Source organism: Phascolarctos cinereus, unplaced genomic scaffold, assembly GCF_003287225.1.
Source record: "Phascolarctos cinereus isolate Bilbo 61053 unplaced genomic scaffold, phaCin_HiC Scaffold_3;HRSCAF=262, whole genome shotgun sequence".
Classification (NCBI taxonomy): domain Eukaryota; kingdom Metazoa; phylum Chordata; class Mammalia; order Diprotodontia; family Phascolarctidae; genus Phascolarctos; species Phascolarctos cinereus.
In genome coordinates, this window is record NW_027555736.1 from 219151767 (window position 1) to 219170345 (window position 18579).

Genomic DNA, 18579 nt, shown 5'->3' on the forward strand with positions numbered 1-18579 from the left:
ACATTGAAGTGGCTGCAAAGCCAAGGGGCCCCAAAAAGGAAAGGGGGGTCCACAAAACCAAGAAGAATAAGAGATGACAGAATCAAAAAGCAGCAAGGCACAGAGCCACGATAGGGAGCAGTAAACTATAAGTTGCCCTTTGCTTATATCATGAGCCACACAGGTCAGTCTCTAGAAACACCACCACCACCACCACACCACCCCCAAGTAACACTGGGTACTTCATAGGATCAGAGAATTTATAGAATCAGGGATTTAGAGATGGAAGGGATCCTAGGGGCCACTGCATTCTACCCCATCATTTTATATATGAGAGTGAAAACTGAGGCCAAGAGAAGTAAGTAACTTGTCCCAAGGTGACAGTTAAGGACAGAGCTGAGAATCCAATCTAGATCCCATAACTCCAAATTCAGCACATTTTATCACTATATTCATACCTAAATGAGAAAGATTGTATTAGTCCCTATTGAAAATTGGAAAACTTTATTGATTGTTTATGAGCTCATGTACAAATCCTTTCTGTCTTTCCTGTGGGAAGGTGGAGTACTTTCTTAACTTATCTTTGGGCTCAGCAACAAGACTTTGTTATATTTTTGTTGTGAAACTGAAACCTTTTTTTATATTTAATGTCTAATTAAGCTGAGTGATTTCAAGAGAGCTGAGGGCTCTTTTTGGAAGCAAAATGAGCCAGATGATAGCTTCCACGGTTCCTTGAGTAGAGGCATGATCCAAAAACAGCTTGTGAAAGGCATCCTGAAAATTATGCCCAGGTCCTCCCATGAGGACGGATACTCATGTATACATAACATACATAGGTATAAGACATGATATTCATCTTTCTCATATGTAAAATAGATATACAAATACTATTTAATTTCATCTCAGATTTATTATTAGATTAAAATGCAGTAATGAATTCAAAAGTATTTTCAAAAGTTAAAATTGGCAAACAACTTTATTTATTGTTATTATTTTTATAATACCTTTCGGACAGAGTATATTAACCAATCAAGAAAAATGTATACAGCCCTTTTTGTTTGTTTGTTTTGTTTTGCTTTGGTTTTTCACTAGGCAATGTTCACTAGGGGTTAAGTGACTTGCCCAGGGTCACACAGCTAGTAAGTGTCAAGTGTCTGAGGCCAGATTTGAACCCAAGTCCTCCTGACTCCAGGGCTGTTTTTTTTATTTTTTGTTTTTGTTTTAGAACCCTTTTTTCAAGTTGCAAGGACTATAAACTAGGGCAAGTAGGTGGCTCAGAACACTGGGCCTGGAATCAAGAAGATCTGAATTTAAATCCAGCCTCAGATACTCACTAACTGTGTGACCCTTGGTAAGTCATTTAACCTCTGGCCTTAATCCATCGTAGAAGCAAATGGCAAACCACGCCAGTATCTTTGCCAAGAAAACCCCATATGTGGTCACATACAGTTGGTCATGAATGAATAACTGAACAACTATAAACTAGACACTGAGATAAATATAAAAAATACATGAGACATGCCTTCAAGGAGCCCACCTTCTAGTTGGGGGAATCAAATAACCCAAATGAATGAGCAGACTGGCTACAATTAAATGCTAAAGTATGTGGTAGAAGCAAGAATACATCTTCTCCAGTTGCTAGTCTCATAGAAGGTCTCAGAACACACTTTCAGACATGAGCCTACAGACTAAGTTGAGGTCATTTATTATCAGTGAATACCAAGTGTTAATTGACAGCCTTAAGATCCACTTCTAGAAACCTCTAATCCCACAAAAAGATTCATAGGTCAATCGGCAATCACTTATTCTTTTCTTTTTTCTTTCTTTTTTTATTGAATAATATTTCATTTTTGGCCCAGTTACATGTAAAAACAATTTTTAACATACATTTTTAAAAAATTTTTGAGTTCCAAATTCTCTCTCCCCTCCCTCACCTCCCCCTTCCCTGAGATGGTAAGCAATTTGATATAGGTTAAGCATGTTCAATCATGGAAAACATCTTACCATATTAGTCATTTTGTGAAATAAGTCACACATCCAAAAGGGGAAAAACCATGACAAAATACAGAAAGCGAAAAATGGTATGCTTTGATCTGCATTCAGACTCCATCAGTTCTTTCTCTGCGGGTGGATAGCTTTTTTTTTTTGGTCATAAGTCCTCTGGAATTGTCTTGGATCATTGTATTTGCTGAGAATAGCTGAGTCATTCACAGTTGATCATTGTACAGTGTTACAGCAATCATTTATTAAGTGCTTACTATGTTCCAGGCACTGTGCTAAGTGCTGGGGATACAAAGAAAGGGAAAAAGAAACCCACCATTCCCTGCTCTCATGGAGTTTATATTCTAGTTGGGAAGACAACATATAAATGACTAACTACATAGAAGATATTTTCAGAGTAGATGAAAGTAATCTGAAAGAAGGTACTTAGGGACTGGGAAAGACCATCTGTAGAGCGTAGGATTTGAGCTGATTCTTGAAGGAAGCTAGGGAAACTAAGAGGTGGAGGTGAGAAGGCAGAGTATTCTAGACACTGGGGACAGCCATTATCAAGGCAGTTCATCATGTTTGAGGAAATGAAGATAGGCCAGTATAGCTAGAGTGTAGATTACATGGAGAAGAGTAAAGTGTAAAATGGCTAGAAAAGTAGGAAAGAGACAAGTAATGAAGAGCTTTTAATGCTAAATAGAAGAATTCATATTTGATCCTAGAGGTATAAAGGATCACTGGAGCTCATTGAAAAGGGGGCAGTGACATGGTCACATCTACACTTTAGAAAAATCACCAGGGTAGTTGAGTGGAGGATGGATTGGAGTGGAGAGAGATCAGTCAGAGAGGTCAGCTAACAGGATACTGCAATAGTTCAGGCAAAAAGGTATTGAGGACCTGAACTAGAGTGATGGCTGTATCAATGGAGAGAAGGGAATGCACATAGAGATTTTGTGAAGGGAGGTGACTATAAACCAGCAAAGGAGTTCTGTTACCCCAGGACATGAAAAACCAAACCATCTTCTCTGGAACAGAACCCCCAGCACTGATCCAGGAGGGAGATCACAAATTTATAGCAAAGGGGGCAGAGGGGCTAGCCACCAGACATGCAAACTGGTATTTCAAATGCAAACTTCCTCAGCGCTTGTCTCTCTAAGGCAAATGGTTCTATGATACTTTCTCCATATGGGAAGAAGTCAGATTTCAAAGACCAATAACTAAACACATCTTGAGCTGGTTCTTATAATTGCTGTGGCATAAGGTGTTAGTAGGTGGCATAGTCACAGCTACTGAAGACCCAGAAAAGAAAGTTCTTGTCAGCAAAGTCTTTGTCACTGTGAAAATGGTCCACCATCGGAAACTGATGGGATTTTATCAGTGAAAATGACATTAAAGAAGAGGTATTACCACTTGCTTTGACACTTTACCCTAAGGACCATGAGATCTTTCTATCTGACTTGCAACTGAAACCTTTTATATGTATTGTCTCTCCTATGAGAATGTAAGCTCATTGACAGCAGAAAATGGCTTACTTTTCTATTTGTATTCCTGGCATTTAGCACAGTGCCTTGTAAATAATCAATTAATACATGCTTTTTTCATTCATTCATTCATTCATTCATTCATTCACCCATCCATTCATTCATTCAGTGTTCTGATGCTTTGTGGCTGCTCTTGGGAGCATAAATCTCTTCTGTGACTCTGTCACATTGCCTTAGCTGCTACTCTGCACAGAAATTTTATAATGAAGTTAAAGAGAAATGGGCCATGGAAAACATTGAAGTGGAAAACATAATTGAGGAAGAAGACAGTTTTAATGATTATTCAATTCTATATACTCTCTGCCAACACAGAAATTCAGAAAGTATAGAAATCAACAAAGGCTAGAATCATCATGGGAGGCTTGGGGGGGGGGGTAAAACTTGAGTCAAATTTTAAATAATAGGTAAGATTTGGATAGATGGAAGGGGTGGGAGGAAGAGGGCATTCCATCATAGAGGCCATGAGTGGTGAAGTCAGAATGAGCATGATTTGTATAGATGGGAGAATAAAGAGATCAATCTTGACTTTGCCCTTTTCCTTACAACATATAACCAATCAGTTGCAAAATCTTGTTTATTCTTCCTCAACAATATTTCTTACATCTGCTCCCAATTCTCCACTCACAGAGCCACCACCCTAGCTTAGGATCTCATTATTTCTTACCTGGTCTATTCTAATAGCCTCTTAATTGATCTTCCTAAAATTCAGGTCTGACCAAATTTTTCCTTTGCTCAGTAAACTCTAGCAGCTTCCTGTTACCTCTGGGATTAAATACAAACTACTCTGTTAGGCATTGTTAAAGCTCTTCACAACTTAACTTCAACCTACCCTTCCAGACTTAATTACTCCACTTAATTACTCTTTGGTCCTGCTAAACTGTTTCTCACATGTGACACTCCATCTCCTAGCTCCAGGCCTTTACACAGGCTTATACCCATGTCTGGAATGAACTCCCTCCTCACCTCTGCCTCTTAGAAGGCAGTTTTCTTTAAAGCTAGTTTTCTTTTTTTCCTCTTTTTTTTCCTTTCTTTTTAGGCAATTGGGGTTAAGTGACTTGCCCTGGGTCACAGAGCTAGCAAGTGCCAAGTGTTTGGTCTGAGGTCGCATTTGAACTCAGGTCCTCTTGACTTCAGGGCCAGTGCTCTATCCACTGCACCACCTAGCTGCCCCCAGAGATAGTTTTCTTTAAAGCTTATCTCAAATGCCAAGCCCAATCTGAGGCCTTCCTGGTCTCCCAAATGGTAGTGCTTCCCCTGGAAAAACTACCTTGCATGAGATTTGTGTGTGCGTGTATAAATGTATGTGTATGAGCAAATGTTATACATCTTGTCTACCACTATAAAATATAAGGTCCTTAAGAGTAGGGACTGTATCTTTTTTATCTTTGTATGCCCAGCACTTTGAATAGTGCCTGTCAGTCAATCTACAAGCATTTATTAAGCACCTGTTACTTCCAGGCATTGTGCTAAGTACTGGGAGGTACAAAGAAAGATAAAAGACAGTCCCTACTCTCAAGGTGCTCACATTCTAATGTGGGAGACAACATGCAAACAACTATGTGAAAGGAAGGAAGGAAGGAAGGAAAAAAAGGAAGGAAGGTAAATGTACATATGTGTGGTGTATATGTTTGTTGTTTGTATATGTGTGTATGTGTATGCATATGTATAAATATATGTATATATGATCAATTGGAGATAATCAATGGGGGAAGGCACTAACAATAGATCCTCAATAAATTTTCTTAATGTGTCACCCTAACTAGAGCTGAGGGTGCATGCTTATGAAAGATGAAAAATAAGTTTGGAGGCCTGATAATGGATGATTTTGAAAACCAGTCTGAGAAATTTTGATCTGACATGATAGAAGAGAAAGTGTAGAATAGTGGGAAGAATTCTACATTAGGAATTCAAAGATTTAAATTCTAGGCTGAGCTTTACCACTAATTAGCAGTATTGCCTTGGGCAAATCAATTCATTTCTTTATGCTTCATTTCTTCAACTGTAATATGAAGGAGTCAGACTATTTGTCCTAGCTTTTATTCAAGATAGGCTCTTTGCAGTGCTAAAATCATGAGTCTTTAAAAAAAAAAAAAAAGAATCCATTGAATTGTGCTAACCAGGGTAGTGGAAGGATGAAAGTGGTATTTAAGGAAGAATAATCTCAAAGGATTGGTTAGAGGCGGACAAAGTAGAATTATGAAAGTTGTCTAGGTGTTAATAAATTAAGTACAGCATAATGAAGATCTAGGGGATGATGGAAAAGAGAGGAAGAAAAAAATTACAGGATTTGGTGATTTCATATGAGGGACAGGAGAGTGTCAAGGCCTCAGTCCTGGTACAAAACTGATAGGGCAAGGGAAATTGGAATGAGTACCACTTTGAGGGGAAGAGTGAAATAATTTTATTTTAGACATGTTGAGTTGAGGTGATGGCAAAAGATTCAAATACAAATATCTATTACACAGCAAAAGATACTAAAGTAGAACTTGGCAAGAGGATAACACTGGGAATATACATTTGGGAGTCTTTAGCATAGGAGTTAAAGCTGAAGCTGTGAAAATGGATAATTCTAAGACACTACAAAGAGAGAAAAGCAGAGACTCTCAGGAAAAGCATATTAAGAGGACAGAAGAGGAACCAAAGAAGGAAAAAGAGGATTAATCAAAGAGGAAGAAGAACTGGAATAGTATAGTATCAGTCAAGCAAAGAGAGGAATGTTTCAAGAAGGCAAGAGTGCTCAAAAGTGTCAAATACAACAGAGGAATCAAGAATAATGAAGACAAAGAAAAGACAATGTCCATTTTGGATTATGTCTAGCATAAAAGAAATCACTGATAACTTTTTCGATTATAGTTTCAACAGAGTGATGGGACAGGGAGGGAGATGTAAAAGATGGAATAATTGGAAAAGACATTAATTCCTAAAGTTTGGCAGTGAAAGGAAGGAAGGTATTAGATGGTAACTAGAGGGCACCAAAGGGTCGGATTAAAGATTTTCAAGATAGAAGAGACAGGAGGCCATTTATCCTCCATTTGACTCTTTCTGGGAAATAGAATTCTCTCCTTTTCTTTTTTTTTTTAAGCATTGCTTTTTTTTCCTTTTCTACATTCTCCTCACTATATCCTAGAATTTTTAGGAGAGTGCACACAAACAGGCCCTGAAGAAATACTTGTGGAATACAAATGGGAAAAGTACCCATGAATTGGACTCTCTCACCATGGCATATATCTCTTTGATGTCATTGAGGAATGTCTGCATTTGCTCTTTCAAAATGATTTTTCTTGTCAGTTCTTGCTTTTTGAATTCAGTTTCTCTATCCAGAAAGATAGCAGAGTCAAATCATCATAAATATTTTCCTTTTTAGTCATGTTTTCCTTTATGGTGATATTTTTCTTCTCATTAATGTTTTCCATGGCACATAACGCTTTGATTTCATTGAGGATTGTCTAACTTTTCTCTTCTGAAACTGTTTGAAATTCCAGTCTTTGTTTCTCATATATAGTTTCTCTGGTTCTCCAGAGAGATAATAGAATTGAATAATCACCAAAACTGTCTTCCTCTTCAGTTATGTTTTCCACTTCAATGTTTTCCACGGTCCGTACCTTTTTTAATTTCATTATAAAATTTCTGCACTCTCTCTCGACAGGCTGTTCTTATGACCAGCTCCTGTTTTTTAAATTCAACTTCTCTGGTTTTTCAGGTAGATGCCAGAGTTGAAGCATCATAACTAACGTATTCTTTTTCTGTGATGGATTTCAATGATGTCTTCTGTAGTAACTTCATTGTTTTCCTTGTTCAATGTATTAACTGGTTTTGTTCATTGTTTTCCTTTTCTTTTTCTCTTTTATTGTTTAAAAATATTTCTCATAAAGTGTGTGTGGGGTCTCTGAGAGAGAGGAGGGACACTAAGAAAAATTGTGGAGATCTTGAAAAACAAAAGCTATTAATACATTTTTTTGATCTAAAAAAAAATGTTTTTTCAGTAGTCCAGGTAAGAGGTGAAAGCACCCTGAATCAGGGTAAATAGTGTTTCTGTGCATAGAGAGAAAAGAATAAATGCCAGAGATATTATAGAGGTAGAAGTGCCAAGATTTGAAAACCTATGTAATGATATATAGATATAAGTGAGGGTGGGTGAAGAATCAGTCATTCTGAGTACAGACAGCTGGACAGAAGGTAGTGTTCCCAGAAGAATTAAGCAAAGTTTAGTGAGAATTCTGTCTTAAAGAACATAGAATACTAATTTCCCAAACCATGTTCTTTGGCTGACTAGTTGTTACTTTCTTAAATGTATGGGTGGGCTATACAAAAGTAGGGTGAGGTTGGGGTTGGTCTTAGGAGTTTTGAAAAATGGTCAAGAATAAATCTTCATAGCTCTACTACTGCTGAGTAGAAGGGTGCCTATAATCAAAATTCATCTTAGATAATTTATGTAACCATTGAGCTAAAACTCTAGGCAAGAATCCAAGCTATTATATCCCAATAATAATTATAATCACTTCAAAGGAAAATAGGGTGAAGGTCACAGAAAGAGCCTATAAAAGTAGTAAGCAATTTTGGGGGAGAAAGGAGCTATTTATATAGAATGGTAAGTTTTGGGACCAGACAGATGGCCTACAACTTAGATGACAGGAAGCATCCTGGTGGGGCTGGTACGTTATTTTCTACTGCATCTTGGAGGTCACCCTAGTCCAAGTCCCCGCATTTTACAGATGAGGAAACTGAGGCCCCCCCTTATTTTTTGTTTTTGTTTTTTTGTTTTTGCATCTTGGAGGGCGGCATAGCACTATGATGGAAAGAACTTTACATTTGGAGTCAGAGGAACTACTTTCAAATCCAGGTCCTGCTACTTACTACCAGCACGACCTTGGGGAAATCAGTTCACTCCTTTGGGGCCTCAATTTCTTCATCTGGAAAATGAAGAGGTTGGATTTCGGTGCCCTCCACGATCCCTTCCACCTGTTTTAAAATCACACCGATCTATCATTTAAAAATAAAAGAGGAGGGAAAAGACAAAAGCTTTTAACGACCCCCCCCAAAAAGCACCCTTTGCTGGTGTAGAGTTTTCATTATGATACACGTCCTCGAGTATGAGTGACAGGTGTCTTCCTGCTGCCGCAGTGTCAGCTCAGGTAGGTAGAGTAAAAACATGTGTGCGTATGCCTGGGAGCTTAATACATTGTAGATACTCGTCAGCCTACTGTCCTAAATAAGAAAAGGAGTGCTCTCCTGTTTATTTTTTTTTTTATCCTCCACCTCACCCAACCCCAACACATTCTGGGGTTAGTTAGAGTTACTCACCACTGTAAGGTGCCCAGCCTAGTTGTCAGGGATGATCTTGCCCTTCCCTGCAACATTTAAACCAGCACCTTGCCCAACACCTTTAAACCGTGGTTTAACCTGTACTACATTTCCCACGAGGCCTGCACGAGGAGGTTCACGAAATCATTATGGGTATTGTAGTTCGATCCCGTATCTGAGCTTCTGCCTTTCTTTTTTTCTCCGGTGCCTCGCCCTAGCTTTGTTGAGCCCCGTAGCTGCCAATTAGCTGGGGCCATGTCGGCGAGTCCGTGACCCAACTAAAGAGGCCGGTGTTCAGGACGGCGCTCCGCGATTGGTGGCTGGCTGACCCTGTGGGGCGGGACGATAGGGCGGGCGGGGCGGCTGCGGCGATTGGCCCCGGCTCCCGACAGGACGAGAAGCGGATTGGCTGCACATCAGGATTGAGGGGCGGGACGGGAGGGAGGGTGCTCCGACTGGCCGGAGCAGGAAGCCGGGCGACAGCGGCTGATCCTGTGGCTGGGGAGGCAGCAGCGGCGACAACGAAGACACCACTGTTGACGGGAGGGTGGCATCGGCACCTCGGCCCCGGAGGCGGAGGCGGCGGCGGCGGTGGCAGAATGCGCGTCCGGGTCAGGCTGGCCCTGCTGCTCTGTGGGGCGCTGATGTGCTGCGGCTCGGTGTGGGCGGCTTCGGGTCAGTACCCGCCCCCCTGCTCTGGTCCGAGCTGAGGGACTCCGGGGCCGCCGCCTCCTGCCGCCTCCCCCCCTTCTCGGAGGCCAGGCCTGGGCTGCGAGGGGGACCCACCAAGAAGGCCGGGCTGGCGGCGGGATAAGGATCCTCCCTCTGTCGGTCCTGGCCCGCCCCAACCCCCGTTTGGAGGGTTCCGTCCCCACGCGCTCCCCCAACCCTGTCACTCCTTCTCTGGCTTCTGTTGACCCGGGTTGTGAGCGCTTGGGACGTGTAGGGGCGTAGAGGGGCTGGGGGTTATAGGAACTGTCGGGGCCGAGGGGGAAGGGGGGTCCTAGAAGAGGCTGGAAATGGAGGCCTTTCCGACGCACCCCACACTCACACGCACACACAACCCACATAAACATCTCACCCATCCTGCCTCAACAGCTGGCAAGGGCACACATCCAGGAGTAGCAGGACCCCTGCAGCCCCCAGCCCACTGGCTGTGGGACCGAAGAGGAGCAGGAGAGAAGCTTACGTGCTTGCCCCTTCCACGGGCCCAGCCTTAAGCGTTGAGGATACTCCAGACGTCAGGGCACCCCACAATTTGGGTTTCCAGATTTTGTGTAGCTCGCGCTCTATGAGATGTCACTTTGGAGAAAGGGGACACCCAGTTCCAGTAGTTAACAGTGTATTGGTTGAGTACCACATGCGCTGTCTCTTTTGTAACCTTTTTATGTCTCGGGGTTGTTACCCTTGTTAGTTTTTTGTTGTTGACTGAAAACGAGGATGGAGAATTGGATTAGGAATTGCTTATCTGAATGACTTCAGGTTTGCTTGCGGTAAGGTTTAAGGAAGAAATTAGTTCAGAATGAGTGGCAAATTTCTTTTGACGTTTTGATGTGTGGCACTAAAAAAGGTATCTTGAAGGAACGTCTTGTGATCTGTTTTGGTCTCTCCACTTAAAGTTGTTGTTCTTTTCTGTGTTTTTGTTATCTACTTTGGGGCCGTAACTGGGATTTGATATGCCTTTCAAGACCCTTCCTCAGTTGCCATCTCTGTAGGACCTTCTTAGCATCTGAAAGTGTTTTCTTGCCCAAACCAGTATAGTGTAATGGTAGAATTTTCATCAGTTTCTATAAATAAATGATGATAATAAATCTATATAGTGCTTCATATTAATCTTATTTTTAACTATAAAAATAATTTTCTCTTGTCTTCTGCAAGAAAATTCACAAGTAATTATTTGGATCCCCAAATAGCTGGCCTAATTCTAAATTGTTGCATTCCCTTAATTATTCTGCTTCTAAAATGAAAGTTCCTATTTTTAAATTTTATTATTGGTGTCTTATATAGTTTGATTATCTATCGTTTTAAAAACGGACTACACATTTGACCTTCTTATGTAAATGAAATTATGTGACACATTGTCATTATTAGGACACAGGCCTTGAGTTGTTTTTCAAATGATATGTTAGGTTTGCATTAATGACGGGGTCCTGCCTTTGAAATCTTTCTCAAATGGAGTATGGTAGTCAGTCAGTATGCATTTATCTAGCACTAAAATCTAGGCTCTAAGCTGGAAGGAAACCTAAGAGAAAAAATTGGCTCCTCCCTCAGGGAGCATACATTGTTATGGAAGAGAATTTGCAAACAACCATGAACATAACAGATAACCAGTAAGAATCTGTACTGTTGAACTCTGGTTCAACTGATACTTAACCTGAAATGCTATAGTCCTTAACTTTGTGTCTGTGTGAACAGGATGATTTTCAGTAACAGTTTTTTGTCCCAGCTCCTAGCACAAGCTGTCAGCACTTAAAACCATGGCATTTGGATCATAGGGAGGGAAAGAACCCTAGAGACTAGTCGAACCCACTCATTTTACAAATAAAGAAGTTGAGGCCCAAAGAAGTTAAATGATTTGTCCAAGACTGCACAAACAATAAATTTCAGAGTTAGGATTCAAATTAAGGTTCTTTGATTCTAAATCCCTTCTTCCTACTGCACCGCACTGTTTTTGCATGACAGTTACATAATTGCCTTAAAGAGTATATGACAGGCATTAAAACAATATAGATGTTGCATGTTGGAAGATAACTCACAAAAAAATTCAGTTGTGTGCAAGATAGGTAAAAGCACTTTGAATAAGATTAAATCTTACAGATTATCTTCATGGTAGAAATTTAGGTGACTTTTGCTTTTGTTTTGTTTAAACTGCTTGTTTATATGGCATTTCATGCCTTTTTAAAAGTTTAAATACTCAGATGTTGAAAAACATTGCGTACCTTTCTATAGTCTAATTGCAGTTGTTCTGTATTGATCAATTTTATATTTCTAATTCTGTACTGAAGAATTAAAGTGATACTGTTATCTGGTACCAGACACATTTTTGGCAACTTAGAACATGGTCAGTGTTCAAAGAGTCATTTGTCATTTTCAAATACTAACTAGAATGTCTTTATTCAGAGACAGAAGTGGTTTTATCCTAATTAGTTTTTTTAAAAATAATAATATTAAATAATTTTAGAGCAGAAGGTTTGGTTCTTTTTTTTATTTGCACTGCCACAGACACTGATAATTTATGGAGACAGAGATTCTTCATCTTAGTTACTTGTGAGTTATTTTTTGGTTATTATTATTGTTAAATGTTTTCAGGTGTTTGTTTTTTAAGTTGGATTTAAAGGCCAGCCCTTTCCACAGTGAGCCATTTAGCAAGTAGGTTGAAATTTTAGAAATTTGGCAGGTAGCACAGTATGGTAAAAAGAGTATTGGCTCCAGAGTCAGAGGAGCTGGATCCAAATCCTGCGTCTTATTTTTCTTTTCTTTTTTTTTAATCTTTTAAGTGACTTGTCCAAGGTCACACAGCTAGTAAGTGTCAAGTGTTTGAGTCTGCATTTGAACTCAGGTCCTCCAGACTTCGGAGTCGATGCTGTATCCACTGTGCCACCTAGCTGCCCCAAAATCCTTTATCTTACGCTACCAGTCAGTATGACCTTGGATAAGTACTTAACCTGTCTCTGGAAGTCAATAAGCATTTGTTAAGCTCCTACTATATTCCAGGAACTGTGTGTGGTAAGCCCTGTGGGGAGTTGGACTCAGTGTCCTGTGAGGGTCCTTTCAGCCTTAGAGCTGTGACCTAATGAATTAGGATATCTCTTGTCTATGCATAGAGTTGAGAATCTGTTAGCTTTTTTAAAAATTTAATTTGTCAACATTTTAAATTTGTATTTCAAAGTTGTTGGTGTCCTTTGGAGCATTATAATGAAAGATGGGTTTCAATTTTTTCCAAAATGCCCCACCTAAGGTACCTGCCTAAATAGCTGACAGCTGCTTATCTACTGTCTTTCTTATGGTTGTTCATTGCATCTGACTCTTTATGACTCTATGGACCATAGCTGTCCACAGGGTTTTCTTGGCAAAGGTGCTGGAGTGGTTTGCCATTTTCTTCTCTAGTGGATCCTTTTATCAGGAAATCAAAGTGACTTGTCCAGTATTACACAGCTAGGAAGTATCTGAGGCTGGATTTGAACTCAAGTCTTCCTGATTTCAGGTTCAGTGCTGTATCTACTGATCTTTGCTTTATTATTTTATCTAGCTATATTTAAAGTAATTCATAAAATGATTTGAACTGTTCTCTCAGTGATATTATTTTTTAATATTCCACTGAAATGACTGAGCACCAAATCTAATTGTCCCTGTCCCAAATGGACTGCAGAAACTGTAAGACCTGCATACACTAAGAGAGTTCACAACAAGGTCTTGGAAAATGTTGATACTTGTTAGCTGTAGAGAATGTAGCAACTTAATAAAATAACTTGGGACCTTTGTTCCATCTCCCTGATCTTAGAGAAGAAAAAAACTGAGACCCAGAAAGGGAAAGTAACCTGCCACCAATGCACAGTGGCAAACAAGTGGCAACACTGGGATTTGAATTGATTAAATTTGATGTTTTTTATCTTAGATTTATATACTGACTTCCTCCTCTCCCAAAGTGCTATCATTAACCCTTACAGTATCCCTATGAGGAAAGTTAAGTGGTATCATTTTTTTACATTGGGGGGGAACCAAAGCACAGGGAGCTTTAGTATTTAACTGAGGTCAGTCAGCAAAGGATGGAGAGATCTCTTTTCTTCTACTAGATTGTTCAGTTTATCACTTCTTTCTTTTTAAAGTCTATATCGATCAATTTAATATATGTGACAAATAGATTAAATTTTGATCACTTTTCTCTGAAACCATATCAACAGCATTATGCTGCTTTGCTAAATGATGTAAAAATGTAAATTTCCCATTTTACCAAAGGAAAATTTACATTTAAAGAAAGAATGTAAGCTTTTACCTGTGATGAGGTATTCTATCATGGATGTGACAGTTTTGAGTTGAAAATCAGTAAAAATTAATTGAGCGTCTACTAATCTCTTCTATGCCCTAACTTTTTTTTTCTTTTTATTTAATCTTTCTAAATTCTGATTAACTATAATCCTAGAAAACTAATAATCTGGAGACTCTTTATTCATCAAAAGCACTGTCTTTTTTAAAGGATCCTTCCTTTAAGAGGAACTCCAATAGCTTCATTTGCCCCTTGAACATATAATGTCAAAAGTTATCAAGTAAGTGACTCATTCATCACCGTAACAGAATATCTACTTGTTTCAAAGAGAAAATAGCTTATGCTTGCGAACAGTCTTAACATTACCATCTGGAATATATTTCTTTCCAGGTTTTAGTAAATAGGTTGAGATCTGTCAATATTTTCTTTACCTGAAACCTATTACTATTTAGTTGTTTCTAAAAAAGAGGAGTTGTGCACATGATGCAATAGGGATGAAATCTGGTAACAGAAACTACCTTGTATTCATAAACAAATTTTCTCATTGTGATGTCTTGTGTTTAGCTCACTAACTTTTTTTCCCTTTCTGTGGCTAAGTATAGTTACTTATTTTAAAGCATATTTACCGTCATAAAATATACATAATAATTTTTACTGAATATGTAGGAGATATACATATTCCTAAGGAATAATCCAAAAAGTTGATTTGAAAGTTTGAAAAATATAGATAATTTTATTTCTATGCATAGTGCCACTTTTATGTTCACTGAATAACCAAGCAAGAAACATATTTTTAAAATATCAGTAAACTGCAGATTATTTGGAATACATGTTAAATGCAACAAGTTACAGTGATTAACTTTTCATCTTTAAAGTTAAAGAAACATATCTATGTAACTTGCTATGATAGTATGTAACTCAATAAAATTAGCACTGTAATTATTGATCAGATGCTACACTTAAAAATAAAATTTAGACATTTAAGAGTACATACCTGAAACTTTTCATTTTCTTTCCCTTGGTGGGTGAAAAGGTGACTATTCATGAAGATGCTGAAAAGCTTTGGCCAAAAAGAAATGTATTTTGAATAAAGAATCTTTCTTTAAATATCCAAAGAGAAGCTGAAATGGAAAGAAAGCATTTGAGTTCCCCCACACTCACACTTTCATTTAGCCTATTGTTTTTGCTTGAATCTTATTGTTAAATTTAACCTTTGCCATAATTTGAGAAGAGATCAGATTGAAATTGAGTGGGAGAGAGCATTTGATTTTGGCAAGTCAATGACAATATTATCCATGTGTTATAATTACGTAATCAAAAGGACAAAAACATTGCTTAATCATTGTCATGAAATGAGAATAGTAACCATCATTTGATAATACTAGTTCCATAGTTCTGTTTTATATATCATAAATCTCAATTATTCAGACTTTTCCAGCTGGTTTATTTGAGAGTAATATTAACACCACGTAGTGGAGTGGCACTTATATATAGTACATAGTGGATAGGTATCTTCAGGCAGACTAAATTTATGATAAGAATTTCCTCCTGTATAACTCTCTGCTTTTGATAACTCAAACCCAAAGTCTATTGCATTGTGGTACTTTAGAGCAATGTTTCCTGAACTGATTTGGCTGTGGAACATTTAGGAGCTCAAAAATGTATTGATGGAAGTTATGACTTTGGTTCCCTGGGAGATACTAGGAATTTAGTATGATCTAGGAATAAAGAAGGCTATGAGGAAGTTTTTCATACTGAAAATTTTCTGTACAAAAGTATTTTTGATAAATAATTTAATAGTTAAGATCTTGATTGGAAAAATGTTGGTAGAAAGAACTTTTTTGTGGGCTTTCAGCACATGGCACAGAATACCAGGGTTTGATGGAACTTTGAGGAATGCTGAAATTTGGGAAGTGCATTGCAATGAGGACCAAATGACAGCTTTGATAACAAATTTTAAAATTTTAGTGGGGTAGCTCTTGGAAATCCCATTTGTTCATCTAATACCAAGATTTTTAAAAAGAATCGAAGTACGTTGTCCCAACTGGTCAAGACTAGTTTAAGACTATTTGGGGAAGAACCGCAAATACAGAAAACTCCTGTTTGTTTTGACAATTTTACTGGGCAAGGAAAACAGACTTTTTGGTTTAGACAGTGAGTCTTTGCTTGTTGGTTACATAAGAGCAGGGGGAAAGCATAGTAACTGGAGGAAACAGGAAGTAGCAGAAAAACTTGGGAAGAATAGGAGAAAGAGAGGAAACAGGATCAGAAAAACCAAAGCAGTCAGTATGAATCAAAGACCAAATGCCATTTCTCCTTGACTGGAATTATGACTTATTTAGAACAGACTATTGATTTCTTCATAAAGAGACCAGCAGCAGGTCTCTTTAGGGTGGTAAGGATGTTACTGTTTATTACCAGCTTTTGGTTCTGCTCCTGCAGTATCTAGCACGTAATTAGTAAAAATGCACTTTTCTTGGCTGTTTAGCGAGTCCCCGTGTCTGTGCAAATGGAAAAGTGAAGCTATGCATACAAATGTATGTATGAGTTATCTGTATTTTAAAACCTTTTTGCATCAACTTTTTTTATTCTCCATGTGAATACATACATTTCTTTCTATTTAGTCACCAAATATTTGTTATGCATGACTCCTAAATATATAGAAATATTTCTCTGTGGTCTTAACTTTGCCTTTGAACTCTAGTCCTATGTTACTTACTACCTGTTGGGTGTGTCTACCTGCATGTCTCAAAAAGCATCAATTCATCTTGTCCAGAATGGCCCATTATCTTCGCTAGTGGGCTCATCTCTTCTCAAAATTTCCTTAATTCTGTTAAGATACCACCATTTTTTCAGTCATTTAGTTGTAGCACATCTGACTCATTCTTGATTTCTTCCTCCCCATTCCTTGAGCCCTATTTGCAGTAAGCTGCCAGATCTTGTCAATTCTACCTCCATAAATCTCTGGCACTCATCCCCTTATCCGCACTCATGGCCACTACCCTGATTCAGGCCTCTTCTCTCTGCTATTACAATATAGCTTCTCAATTAGTTACTGCTTCTGGTCTCTCCCCTCCTCAACTCGTGGTCAAATCTGACCAGTCATTCCTGTGTTCCCAAAATTTCGGTGGCTCTCTATTGCCGCTATTATAAAATACAAACCCATTAGCCTAACGGTTAGAATTTTTCCCTTGTCTGGTTTCCACCTTCCCTACTCAATTTATTTCATATTTTTCCCCTTTGTTCTGCTTCTAGCCAAACCTGCCTATTATTTTGTTCTCCAAACTCAGAATTTCACTTCCTGTCCCAGTGTAGCCCCAGTGTAGTGTCCCATGTCTGAAATGAACATGTTACCTTTCTTCAAGGCCCAACTCAGATGCTATATCTCAAAGCTTTCCCTGTCTTATCCACCCCACCCTAATGCACCCCAGTTTGTTAATTCTTTCTCTGGTGATGACTTTATATTTAATTACTTGTGAACATGTTACATTCCTTGGTAGAATGTAATCTCTTTGATATCATGGACCATTTTCATTTTGTTTCATCTTTGTACCTCCAGCACCTAGCATAGTGCTTAAACATAGGAGATATTTAACAACTATTTGTTCAATTGTTGAACTATCTGCTATATGAAATGTATTTTGTTAGCTTGTAAAGGAAGAAAAAAGATCCATGATCCTTCCTGCCTTGAGGAACAGTTGCTGATAAATTTAATGAGTTGTAAGACGTTGATAAGCAATAAGGGAAACTAATTTTACTCCGATCAGAGTGGATCAAGAAAAAGAGGTACAAAGTCAAGGAAGTTAATTCTGTAAACACCTTAATTTTTGTAGTCTTGTGTATTTGTGTTTCAATTTATATTGTATTAATCTTGTACATATCATCCTTAAAGGTAGGTTTTAAGTGTTTTGAAGACTGAGGCCCTATCTTATTTGTAGGACAATATCTGCCTCCAAGAGCCAATGCTTGCACTGTGTTTAGTTGGTGCTTCATAGATGTTAGAAAGAATGAATAATTGACAATTTGTCACTTAGGGTATGTAGGAAATAATGAAATTCAACCAGAAGAATTGATATGACTGTTGTCTTACCACCTATGTGGTGATGAGACATCTCTTCTGAGGCAGTAAACATTTGCTGAATAAATTAATTTTAACCACCTCTGGTGTTGTACTAGGTATTTAATGAATTAATAATAAAGCATTTATTAAGCACTTACTATGTGCCTGGCACTGTGTGAAGTGCTAGGGATGAAAATGTATGCTAGATAGCTGCTGCCCTCAAAGGATTTACATTCTTTTTTTTTTTTTGCTTTTTTTGTGTGTCAATTGGGGTTAAGTTACGTGCCCAGGGTCGCATAGCTAGTGTCATGTGTCTGAGGCTGAATTTGTATTCAGGTCTTCCTGACTCCAGGGCCAGTGCTCTACCCGCTGTGCCACCTAGCTGCCCTGGGATTTATACATTCTAATGGGGAAAAATAACAATGCGGGGCTAGAAGTGTGTGTGTATATGTGGGGGTGTGGTATTGGAGGTATAAAGAAAAATAAGACCTGGATTCTGCCCTAAAGGACAAATCTGCCGTAAGACTATATTCTTAGGGAGATAAGTTGTCTGCCTTCCTTTTGAAATAACAACGCAAAACAGAATACAAGAGATATGGATGAGATGCAGTGACCTTGACACCTGTTGAATAGCAGGATCCAAAAAGATTTCAAAAACTCGAATGAAGATGTGAATATGAGTTGAAATCTAGTGGGGGTAAAGTGCAAACCAACATGAAAAACCT

At 38.6% G+C, this 18579-nt stretch overlaps 1 protein-coding gene and 1 pseudogene across 2 annotated transcripts in view; one reads left to right on the forward strand and one right to left on the reverse strand.

Annotated features, from left to right (window-relative positions):
* Positions 1 to 3763: 3763 nt before the first annotated feature.
* On the reverse strand, positions 3764 to 9278 carry LOC144456347 (uncharacterized; annotated as a pseudogene).
* The window catches only part of SEL1L (SEL1L adaptor subunit of SYVN1 ubiquitin ligase), a 70154-nt gene continuing 60836 nt past the window's right edge, over positions 9262 to 18579 (forward strand). Inside the window, exon 1 of one of the 2 annotated variants that reach the window (XM_020978971.2) lies at positions 9262 to 9485. In XM_020978971.2, the coding sequence (XP_020834630.1) occupies positions 9410 to 9485 (76 nt within the window). In that variant the 5' untranslated portion in view covers positions 9262 to 9409. The remainder of the gene's footprint in view (positions 9486 to 18579) is intronic. The other variant, XM_020978970.2, reaches the window with a different exon arrangement.